Source organism: Lepisosteus oculatus, chromosome 2 (assembly GCF_040954835.1).
Source record: "Lepisosteus oculatus isolate fLepOcu1 chromosome 2, fLepOcu1.hap2, whole genome shotgun sequence".
Classification (NCBI taxonomy): domain Eukaryota; kingdom Metazoa; phylum Chordata; class Actinopteri; order Semionotiformes; family Lepisosteidae; genus Lepisosteus; species Lepisosteus oculatus.
Window position 1 is genome coordinate 57,009,201 of NC_090697.1, and position 12,413 is coordinate 57,021,613.

Genomic DNA, 12,413 nt, shown 5'->3' on the forward strand with positions numbered 1-12,413 from the left:
TCTTGTCAAATGTGTTGCAGAAACTGTCCAACTCTTAACCTAGAATGTGTCTGCCTGAATTAAAACATGTGTCTGCAGAAGGAGTTTTTGTAACATTATTACAGATCATTTGTGGAACAGCTCAGGAAACGTAATGAACAAACTGTGTCATGAAATAGGCTCAGGGTATCTCGTCTCTTCTCTACAATATTTTTTTTCACAATCTAAACATCAATAAAAGAGAAATAATATAAATAAAAACTTACACTGCAAAAAAACAATCCATATCCTGGGCCATATGTCAACATTTTTGTATTTGTATTCTATATAAAAAGAATGCACCTTGGAATGCAGAAATGATATGTAATTGTAACATGTTGCTGAGAAGGTATTAAGACAGTGACATGTTTTCATGAAATGAACCCAAGAGCAGGCAGATAAACATAGGCAAACAGCAAACAACCTAAAAGGTGTTGCAGCCAGCAGTGGACACAGATGGGTGCAGAGAAGGTGAACACAGACAAGCACAATCTAGAACTTTAAACAGGGACAAGAAAAGTTCAAAACCAAGAGACACAATACAACGAACCAGAGGAGAATCAGGAAAATGATGTTTCCAGAGACCAGGAAACAAACACCGTGAGGAACGTGGCAACTTACAGTAATGTTTGAAATCTATGACAGAGTTCTTGAGCACTGCCAGAACACTGCCCACAGTATATAGTCTTGAAACACCTGAGACAGGCATGGTGGAGTATTGCCTCCAGGTGGTACAAGACTCCTGTTGAATTAATTACCACTGTAACCAACACTGAATGACAGGTGGCCACTTAACGTATTAATATTAAATCGTACCACTGCTCATCTGTGGTGACAAGCACGACAATAAAAGCCCATAAGTGAAATAGGACAGAAAACATATGAAAAAGGAAAGGGAGACAGCCAGAACACCAGTGTTCCAGACTAGCCATCACACTACTGAAGATTTGAAAGCAGTCATTCCATTTCACCTAACATAAACACTGCATTTGCAAAATGTAACTGTAGATTTCAGAAAGTAATTATTTATTATTATTTGAATATAGAGATGGAAAATACTACAATGTTCTCTATTCAGCTCTGAGTTTCAAAATTTTAAAGATAAATTATATGCTAATATGGTTTATGTTAAAATATAAAGAATATTTTAAAGTATATACAGTATGTGCTATTAAATTAATTAAACAAATCACTGCTAAGTGTCAGTCTAATTTCTAGTCATCTTGACTTTTCCTTATCATGTTTTTGTAGAATTTCCTAAATATTCCAGAAAGATAAGGACAGATTAAATAAAAAATTGAATTAACCCACCAAATACAAATCATGAAAGCTGGATTTAATGACAGCTTTTTGGTGTCAGAACATCTTGATTCTACGCAATAGGAACAGAGCAACAAACAGTTGGATAAAGCTGCACATCCCTGCTTCCTTCCCGTGATCTGATCTTTCTCTTTTTCCAGACTTTCACACACTCCTTTCTCTACCAAGAGACTTGCTGTTATCCAATGATCCCCCCTTTCTTGCCCTCAGCACCACTTTCCTGACATTCTCCTGCTGCCTAAACAGCTTGAATGGGATCTGCGCTTAACACTACCACTGGGATCTGACTCTTATAAAAACAATTCCACTGGGTTTCTTGCCTAAACATGTTTTCGCAAGAAAATAGCTTCAAATCGTGGCCTTTATCTTTGTTCTCTTTAATATAAATGATATTTTCTTATCTGACATTTTATAAGTTGTTTTCATTTAAATACTTTGCACAGATACTATTGTAATTCCTCTGTGTAAACTAAGGTTGCTGCTGGAAGAGGTGTTAGTGGGGCCAGCAGGGGGCGCTCACCCTGTGGTCCATGTGGGTCCTAATGCCCCAGTATAGTGATGGGGACACTATACTGTAAACAGGCGCCGTCCTTCGGATGAGACGTAAAACCGAGGTCCTGACTCTCTGTGGTCATTAAAAATCCCAGGGCTCTTCTCGAAAAGAGTAGGGGTGTAACCCCGGTGTCCTGGCCAAATTTCCAATTGGCCCTTACTAATCATGGCCTCCTAATAATCCCCCTCTATGAATTGGCTACATTACTCTGCTCTCCTCCCCACTGATAGCTGATGTGTGGTGAGCGTTCTGGCGCACTATGGCTGCCGTCGCATCATCCAGGTGGATGCTGCACATTGGTGGTGGTGGAGGGGAGTCCCCATTACCTGTAAAGCGCTTTGAGTGGAGTGTCCAGAAAAGCGCTATATAAGTGTAAGCAATTATTATTATTATTATTACATATTTCATTTTATTGTGAAATATAATTATGTATCTTTTATGAGGAACATATTTGCAAGCCTGTACATAAAACCATTAAGAGGTTATGTTAATATGTTTTAGTCACTGTGTAACAGGGAATAGCACAGGAATATGATCATACAGAAATCACAATTTTGTTAAGGTGACAGTTAAGGAGCTTGATTGTGTGTAAAGTGTTAAATATTGTGGTGTACTGCCATTCTTTTGTTTCTCTTTTGCTTTCTTTCTGGTTGCTCTGTTCCAGTTCTGGTTCCCATTTGGCACAGGATTTCTACATACACCACACTTCACCCCTGACCGTGTAGTAATTGATGAGCACCTAGGCAAACATGGTGGGATTCAATATGTTGTCCACCATGCTGATTATGTGGGTTGGTAATCAGTGAATCCTAAAAAGATAGGGTAATGGACTGAGGAGTAAGTGGAGTAAGTTTTGAGCTTTTTTTGTCATTGTAGCTTGGCATCATTGGTACTGTATGAGCTCATGTCAGTAATAAATGTGGTTAAGTTCAGTTACATTGAAATATAGTTTTCTGTTAGTGATGAGATACTCGTTTTTACACATGTAAGACTTCTTCATTTGCAAAATTGTCTCTTGAAAATAAACCTTGTCGGTGTGAATGCTGTGTGATCCTTTTGGAAACCCCCAGGCTATAGAATTGAGCCTAGTCCTTATTATAATAGGTAGCATAGTCAGAATCATTGTTGCTACAGCAAAAATAAACAGCGTCTACGCGCTCAATCATGTTTAATTAATGTGTTTCTCTATTAATATGGATGTTAATAGCTATGAGTACAGTAGAGTCTCATCTTTCGTAAGGGTTCGGGAGAGAGAACCGTCACAAATAACCAAGCTTGCATATAACCAAGTCCACCTCTCTACCATCACATACTGCACTCTACTACAGTATATACTGTAGTATGTTTGGATAAAAGACAAAAGTAACCCTTCCATAAATGATAATGAAAGTACTGATGCATTTGCTTTAAGTTACATAAAATAACATTGATCAACTAAAACATACACATAGCAATCACAAACTTACAGCAAGAAGCTAAAATAAACATTAATCCTTTTTCAATATCCAGCAGATTCTATGTCTAGCATGACCCACTACAGTGAAGAGTGCAATAAAATTTGTAGTGAGCCTGTAAAGTTGTCTCCAGACCACCTCCGTTTCATCTCGCTCTGCTGTTCTTTCATCCAAGACCCCGTAGACCAGACTGAATCACAAATAAGCAAATTCATGAATGTTAAATTTGCAGATTACCTTACCTTACTGTAGTTCTGACTCTTAGAAAGGATAGCAGCTTCAAATTTACACAGACAAGCAAACATACAGTATGTGTACAGAATTAGATTAAAGCAGGATCAAATCTTCAAGCACTATTTTACCAAAATAAGTTTTGAGTTTTGGAATTCAGTGTTCCAGAAGGATAAGAAACTAACAGCAAAACAACAAAAGAGCTATCTGAAACATCTAGAAAACTCCAAGGTCAAAATGAATTCCCAGGAGCCGAAACAAATATATATTTAACTCCAATGCAAAGTTATTTAAATGAAGATAGATAATTTGGTTCAGGTCCAAGTTGCAAATCTATATCACTACCCAGACATACTCCAGCGGCTCCAGTCAGCAAAAAAATAGCATCTGGGAGGCCTGATTTTGTTTAAATTAAGAAAGCAATGTGGAATTTACAGCCCCAAAACAAAGCAATGTACATAACTTGAAAATAGAAATGAGGTTAAATAAATCAACTGGGTTAATAGGGTTAAATATTTGTACACACAACTCATCCCACTAATTTACTAAACATAATTTTCTAATTATGTATGGGTTTATTTCTGTTGTTTTTTTCCCTAAAAACAACACAAAAAGTGTGCCAGAGTTGATAGATGCTGTACTTGTTTGGGTATAAAACACATTTGTTAAGATGTTTGTGCTATCTATCTTTGTTTTTTTAATAAATAAGGTAAAAAAAGATCCCATGATATTATGCCTAGAGGTGTAACCAAATATAAGGCCATTGTGTACTTTATATATAGGCTCCAAAATATTTTGTACAAAATATACAGTATGTCCCACAATGACACCAAGACATCAGATGCATCATGGTGGAAACCTGTGTCAAGGCACTCACGGCAAGACCTACTGTAACGGCCTGTTGCACTTTGCCATTAGATGCAAACTATCAGCTGAACAGGTGCTTCTTTACAGGGCAGAAAAATGGATAATCACAGGGTGCCAGTGACAAAAATATTAAGCTTGTCATCCAAAATACTGCGTTGACTACAACAAGAAGTTGTATACTGTACATGTTTTCCATAATTGTTCTTCAATGTGGCAGACATTCAACTTTGTGCATGAGACACTTGTACAACTTGGTCACTTCTTATCTCGAATACTCGTCTTGCCATTTCACCACATTCACACCTATTTCCATGACAAGACATGGGGTTTCTCTACCTCCGTGAGCTTGTGATTGAATAACTGTCTGTATTGTGCCTTTTACAAGTAGAACTTGAATCATAATGCACATCCACATTTGCACATGCCTAGCTGTCTCTATAGCGATTCTTAGCATTAACATAGACAGGCACTCTCTTCTGCGAAGAAACAGGAACCACTGAAACCTTTTTCAATATTGAGAAATCTTGTTAATTTATTGGAACACCCTCACATATATATTATTCTGTATACAAAGGTATACAGTATACTTCCATTTCAGAATTTAATTACTGTACTAAAAGTGTGTTGTATAGTAAGTACTTAGATGATAAAATATCAAGATCAATATATATTTCACAATTTAAAAATGTCAATGTAATTAAAGATCTGTTAGAAAATGCATAAAATAATATTAAGCCATGTGACAGCAAATACCATGTCAGTTTTTGCTCTTTTCCCAATTAATGTCTCTTCATGGTTCTCATATTACACTTAAAATGTTCTTGTTTTATTCTTCTTTTGCATTAATTTTTTAAAGCTCATTGCTGCCATTAAAACAATATTAACCCCTGGATAGATTCTTCACGAACAAATAAATTTAGACTGTTACTTGATGTCCATTTGTTATTTACTAGAGAATTCCTTTCTTTACTTTAAATTTCTGTGGAAAAGCAGGTTCTCTGGCATTGGAGTGCGCAGATTTGATCTGTGACTTGTCAGACCTCTGGCTGAACTGAAAAGGGCTTATTCTACATTTAGAGAGGAATGTATATACTGTATATATTTTTTATTCCAAGTATTTGTTGTGGTTAGTACAGTACAGTACAGAATATCAAAGAATGGTGTAGTATGTAGCATTTTGTTTTTACATTTGACAAAACTGCATGTTCCTTCAGTAATGCGCAAGGCAAGAAAAAAAACTGGACTGCTATAGTGTTCCTGACTAGCTTTGGATTTCATCTCCAATCTAGGGATTTCCTGTGCTTTTTTGACCTCCAAATGTGTGGACATTGGAAAAAGCAGTTCACAAACAGTCAAAATGACAGCACATGTCTCTTGTTTATGCAGTTGAAATCCTCTGGAGCATTTTCTCAAAAACAGCTGTTCTGGCCGCAGAAGTTTATTTTACTGAGAACATGGTGCAGAATGTTGCAATTTTGTGTGTGTCCTCTCTGAACGAATGGGTTTTCAGAGGAAGCAGGGTAATTACATAAATTTAAGAGTGAGTATGTTCTAAGATTTGTGTTTTAATATCACACCCAGAAAGGAAATTGAAATGGTATATGAAAGAAAATAAATATTATGGTTAGCTCCCACTTTGGGAGGACTGTGGAAGTCTGTTGTCCTGCACAGAAAGTTATGCAAATAGTTTCTTGCTTTTACTAGATGGATAATATTGTATTTGATGATAACAATTAAAGGCTATTGGATGTATGTTGTTATGTTTTCAGAATAAATAATAGTAAATGAGCAAGTAATAGGTTTATTCCATGCTAAAAAGAGAAGAGAAAAAACACAACATTTCAGCTGTGAAGCCTTCTTCAGGTGTGAAGGTGTAAATAATAGTAATGACACTATTAGCATGTAAAAAAAAAAACTTTACTACCAGGAAGGCTGTGATTCATTGTGCTCTGCTCCTAACTCACTGAGTTTCCCTGAGCATATTATTTGACTTAACTGATGCTCTTTCTTCCTTCATTTTATGTTTGAAAACATGTATTTTGTAGGATATAAGTAATGCCATATTTAGTCTAAATTCCTGAAAATTTACATAGCTAATGACTAGGGTTCTTTTGAACTGTTTTTCCTTTGCTTAGTTATGATACAGATATGAGCTTAAATACCGTAGCTAATGTCCTGTAATGTAATGTAACCTGTACATGTCAGTTTAAGAAAAAGAAACACATCCATCCATTTTCTAACCTCTTCTTCCAATTTAGGATCGCAGAGAAGCCAGAGCCTGTCTCAACAAGCGATGGGCACAAGGCAGGGTGAACCCTGGATGTGAAGCCAGTCCATCGCAGGGCAAACAAACAGACATGCATACACTCACCCCTAGGGTTAATTTTCCCAGAAGCCAACCTACTGGACTGTGGAAGGAAACTGGAGAGCCCAGAGCAGACCCACCCTGCGAGGCAGCAATGCTAACCACTATGCCATCGTGCTACGGTCAACTGTGCTACCGGGTATTTGTTGTATATGAAGATTAGCTTTGCTCATATTCAAAATGAAAACAAAGGTGAAATTGAAAGTCTATATTGCCAGAACCATTTGTATATAGTTTTCACACACACCTTTAGGGACAGTGCTTCAAATTACACAGGTACAGTACGTGGTTTCAAGAGCTTGTGCAGGTTGTAGCTGCCCCTAGAGAAGACACTAATCAAGAGTGACTTGATAAAATCCAAGAAAGACATAAAGCATGAATAAAACAATTATGAAGTGGGTAATAGATAAACCCGTTCTGCATCTATGGATAATGAAACTGGATAATGAATCTTTGTCTGACACCATTAAGATTGTTCATTAGTCTGGATAGCTGTTAGTTATGGAACCAATTTAAAAAAAAATGTAGATCCCCTTAAATCATCAAGCTTCAAATACATAGTCAATGATCTTTATTCATGCCAAATGGAGCGAAATACATTTCAGATGTTTGGAACCACTCACATTTACAGGATACTGTTCCAGCCCTCATTGCACAAAAATGGTTTCAATGACGTAATCAAAGAAAAATAACATTTCTAACTGAAGGAAAAAGTTAGAAGTTTGGACTTGTTTTTATTCGCTGCATGAAAACACACTTAAGTTTTATTAAAATAATTCACCTGTCAGGACATCAGCTGTAAAAACACAAGATATACCAGGTATAAAAAGTATGGGGGTACAGATTTTTATAATTTTAAGCACTGGACAAAATGCAGGAAATATTTAAATTGCTCTTTCTTTCACTGACCCTACAGTATGTGTTTGTAAGCTAGCTAAAAATTGTGTTACATTAGGATAGCTTTAAAATTTCATGCCATTATTCAATAATTCTTTTTTATTTTGTAATTATTAAATTATATGCTCTATACACTGGCAAAAGTCCCTTAGGAGAGAGTCTTGATTTTTCTAGCAGAAGTTACAATTCTGTAGACCAACAGCTCTGACTTTCCAGGACTCCAAATCAAAACCTTGTACCAACGATAACCAGGGAATCACAGTTCTATTTTGAAGCAGGCAGTTGTCATGAGTGTCCTATCTTTGAGCTATCTGCATGGAAATTATCCCCATAGATATATTTTGTAGAACTCTGTTACCCATATGCAGGGCCAGCCATTGGTTAAAATCACACCGCTCATTACCGACCACACAATTTGCAAGCATTTTACTGCCTTACATAAGCCAAAAGGCAGATCCACAAATTACTGGCAGCACAAGTCGGTCTCCATTACTGTGCATGGCACTGAGAACAAACCAGTCCTTTTTATGTTTTTTGTGTTGTCTGTTTTCAGCAACGTTTGTATTTGTTACAACAAGTCTGATTACAGTGCATGTTTGCTCCAATTGCCATAGTGTCAAGTGACAACAGTGGAATCTGCTGAAACTCCAAGCAGCATGCTTGCGGTGACACAGAATCTTTGTGTTGAATAAAAAAAGTAAAAAGACATCTTTTCTGTACACAACTTCCCCTTTTGAAGCTTTCATTTTCTTCATGTTTGTATATGTGTATTCTAGTCCAGTCTGTCTGATTTAGGTCTGCTTTGCTCTAGTGTAGTCTAGTTCTAATTTATATACTGTACAGTATATGTATTCTATGTTCTTGTGGGTTTAAAGCAATGAAATTCTGAAGATGTACTGCATTATGAAAGTGTATCTGTGGGTTGCATGCTAACTAAATGTACTCTTTATAAGCAGTCACACTGTCTTCTGTAAATTGCCTTGCCGACCAGAAAAAAATTGAATAGATTTTAAATGTCATCTTCTCACTTTAAAGGTACAAAACAGTCTAACACCAGATCAATTTAACAATATATTGTAGGAGTCTGATCTTAGACCTGCTGATTCAGACCATTTTTCTCTGTTGAAGATCAGACTCCACACAATAGGTGAGAGAGCCTTCTGGTGAGCAGTATCACACCACCTCATCCCATTAGAGACTCTTCACCTGTCAGTTTTCATTGACATTAGTGACCAATCTTTTCACTATAGCTTCTAATGTACAATTTTATTTTACTCATGGTTTTACTGAGCCAGTTTGCTGAACTTTTTTTCCTCTATCATTTTACTTCTGGGCAGATTATTTAAACAGCTTTACTGTATGTACCTGGAATCCTTTGAAAAGTGCCCAAAATTCAAATTGTATTATTGTTTAAGTATTAATATTCTTACCTGTTTTTTCTCCTATATCTCCTTTATCGCCTTGGCCACCCTTTTCTCCTTTTTCACCTCTTTCACCTAGAAGAAAAAAAAACAAGGACATGAAATATGCTACGATGGACTGGCTTCAATCCAGGATGTATCACACTTTGCACCCAATGTTTCCTAGGATAGGCTCCAGGCCAGCATGACCCTGAATTGGATAAGCAGTTATTGAAAGTGATGTTATGTGATGATGAGATATAAAAAAGGCATAGTGTGTATTATCAACAGGAATTTTTCTTTCAGTCATTCAGAGAACAAAGCCCACGGAGCATTGTAAAGTCTTAATCCCTACCTTACTGTATATACCTACACATTGTCTGCATCCTTTGGACTCTGGCCTTCTTTCAGTTCCCAACATAACTCCGAACAACTCCGAACACTTGGATACCAGGATTACTGTTCAATTGTTCCAGGACAGTGACATGATCTCCAGCCATGATCTACGTGTCCATTTTCTATCTGCTTCTTCCAATTCAGGCTCATGGGGGGAGCCAGAGCCTATCCTGCCAAGCAACAGGTGCAAGACAGTCTACACGCTCGATGGGATACAAGTGCATCGCCGTACACACAGACAAAGATACACTAACACCTATGGCCAATTTACCCTGAAGCCTGCTGGAGGAAAACCATACAATCCCAAGACCCCAGCACTGTGAGGCAGCAATGCTAACAGCTGACGCCCCCATGCTGCCCCAAGCCCATACAGACATACAGACAGGCAAATCTGTCAACACTTTCAAACCCTGTCTTAAAACTCACTTTTACTCTAGATTTAAGGTACTGTTTAAGGTACTGTACTGTTTAAGGTACTGTACTGTGGTCAGTTCCTTATTTTATTTGATATATTGTACAGCATCTTGAGATGATGTGGCATGAGCCATGCTATATAAAATAACATTGGTATCATTATATGACACAGTGTTTTAAACAATCCAACAATAATAGGTCATAAAGAAATAAAATGCTAGAAAAGCACAGGAAATGCCTGGGAACAACCACATTTCTAATATATAGACTGTACGTGCATTGTGTTTAACAGCCTTCAGTTATATGTGTAGTTAATGCAAACAAGTGACAACAGGTCAGCTTATTCAGCATTAATGTCTAAAGAGACAGTGAATGTATCACTTTTATTTTTTACTTTTTACCCACACCAAAAGCATCTAACTATAAACTTTTCCCTATTCATCTTCCACAAAGTGAAAATGTTCCAAACCTTTATGAGAAAAGGCACTGGGGTGGAAATACTTGTTCAGTAAGATAATTAATGTTGTGATTTTTTTTTTTTGCTCTTCAACAGGGTCATAATATCTCACTTTATTAAGAATCCCATACAGTCTATCTCAACTGGTGTCCCATCTGGGAACACAGAGAGTGGTTAGTTCCATGAAAACCAGTGTTATCTCTGACCCAATGAGCTGTTGTGGCTCAAATACAGAAATTTCCTGTTTACACACAGTGTCTTCCTCAGCATTGACAACTGCTTATGAATAATTAAAATCACTGTGTTCTGCTATTGGAAAATGGTTGTTAATTAATTAATTTATTAATTTAATTTAATTTTGTTTTTGGTTATTTGCATTTGAACTACCGGCTGCAGTCTTTGACACAATTTTGACTTTGTTTAACCTTTTGTCTGAATGAGTATTGTCTTGGTCAAGATGTATCTAATTAAAGGATCAGAGTTTCAGTTCTGCTTTCTTAACTACAGCAGCAGTTTAAACAGTCATATTAAATAAGACTCTAATTACTTTCCAGATAGAGATCAACTAGGAAATAAATTAACCAGACTGTCTAAACTCCCTATTACTGGATATCTCTAGATATATGTAAATTGACCATATTTCTTTGATAAATATAAACTGTATGATTTTTAAGATTTCCATTTAATCCGACATGGTAAAGAGAAAGAATATTCATAGGATTTTTTTAAACAAAAAGAAAATAGTCCAGAGTTATTAAACGATGCTAAAAATATTTTTAGACAGGCTTAACATTTTTTTCTTTTTCGATGTATTTAACATTGTCAAGTGTTTGAAGCATTTGAACTACAGAAACAACTGTAAATGGTTGCTAACAGATGGCACACGTCTCATTCTTTGCCCAATGCTGTATGTAAATTCCATATGAGTTTGTGGAATTGATACTGCTGACAATAGATGAGGTTGAGGGAGAAAACAGATTTGGTATTAGACTCCCTGGTGCACATTCTCTATGTGATATATGACATTTCAGTAGAGATCTTGAGAATTATCTTGCTGCAAGTACAGGAGTTAAGATTTTTTAAAGATATATACAGTATTACCACAAAATGGCCTCAGTGGATACATACCTTTTTGTTTCTTCTCTGCAGTACAGTTGGCCTCAACTACTGTACATCCCCATTGAGGCCATTTACTGTTAACATATACTGTATCTCGTATGAAATATTCTATTGAGGAATACTTTATGTACAGTAGTTTTTGCCGGTATAGTGTGCAAAGAGGTTTTGAACTGAATTCTTGTTTGTTTTTTGGTTCTGATATAAGAAAGAGAAATAAAAATAATTACAATGCACAGTAGTTGAACACAATTTAAAAGAAAATAAAAGGCTTCTAATATATAATATTACAGTATTTTATCTAATTGCTCTGCTGATACCAATGATTTGCCTGTACTGTATATTTTTCGTATAATGTTTTCTAGTAAACTTCAATATGAATACAGTATTAGCCACTGAAAACCATAAGATACACATGAATCACATATTTAAAAGATGTTAATTGTCTTTAGGATTGGCACTGATACAATTCACTTTAATAAAGCATGTACAAAAGTTTATTTAAGTTCATATGGGGCAAAGAAAAACAACTGAAAAATCAGCTTTGTGCTCCTGAGGGATAAAGGCACTCATTTAAGTAAGCAGGAATTGCACCCAGAACAGGACCACTAAATGCAGGGTATCATTCAGGGAAAACCACATCCTTGCCATAAAATATTCAGTGGCAAATACATTTCAAAAACAGAATTCAGACTTGCAAAGTGATCCCCAGTCAGGTTATAACCAACAAAATTGAAAAAAGTCTTATCTTTTAGTGAGGCATATTTCAAAGTATTCGTATAATTTATTTCAGTGTAGATGTCATTTTAAAATGTAGTATGGCTTTAACATTTTAGTTCTGTTTAATCCACTGTATCCTGAATCAGACTTACCTTATTACTTCAGTATATAGTAACTGAACTATTTTCTCAACTTAAATTTCTAT

At 36.1% G+C, this 12,413-nt stretch overlaps 1 protein-coding gene across 2 annotated transcripts in view; it reads right to left on the reverse strand.

Annotated features, from left to right (window-relative positions):
* The window catches only part of scara5 (scavenger receptor class A, member 5 (putative)), an 87,106-nt gene that overhangs the window by 13,998 nt on the left and 60,695 nt on the right, over positions 1-12,413 (reverse strand). For both annotated transcript variants that reach the window (XM_006625751.3, XM_015343771.2), the window contains exon 7: positions 9,136-9,201. In XM_006625751.3, the coding sequence (XP_006625814.1) occupies positions 9,136-9,201 (66 nt within the window). The remainder of the gene's footprint in view (positions 1-9,135; positions 9,202-12,413) is intronic.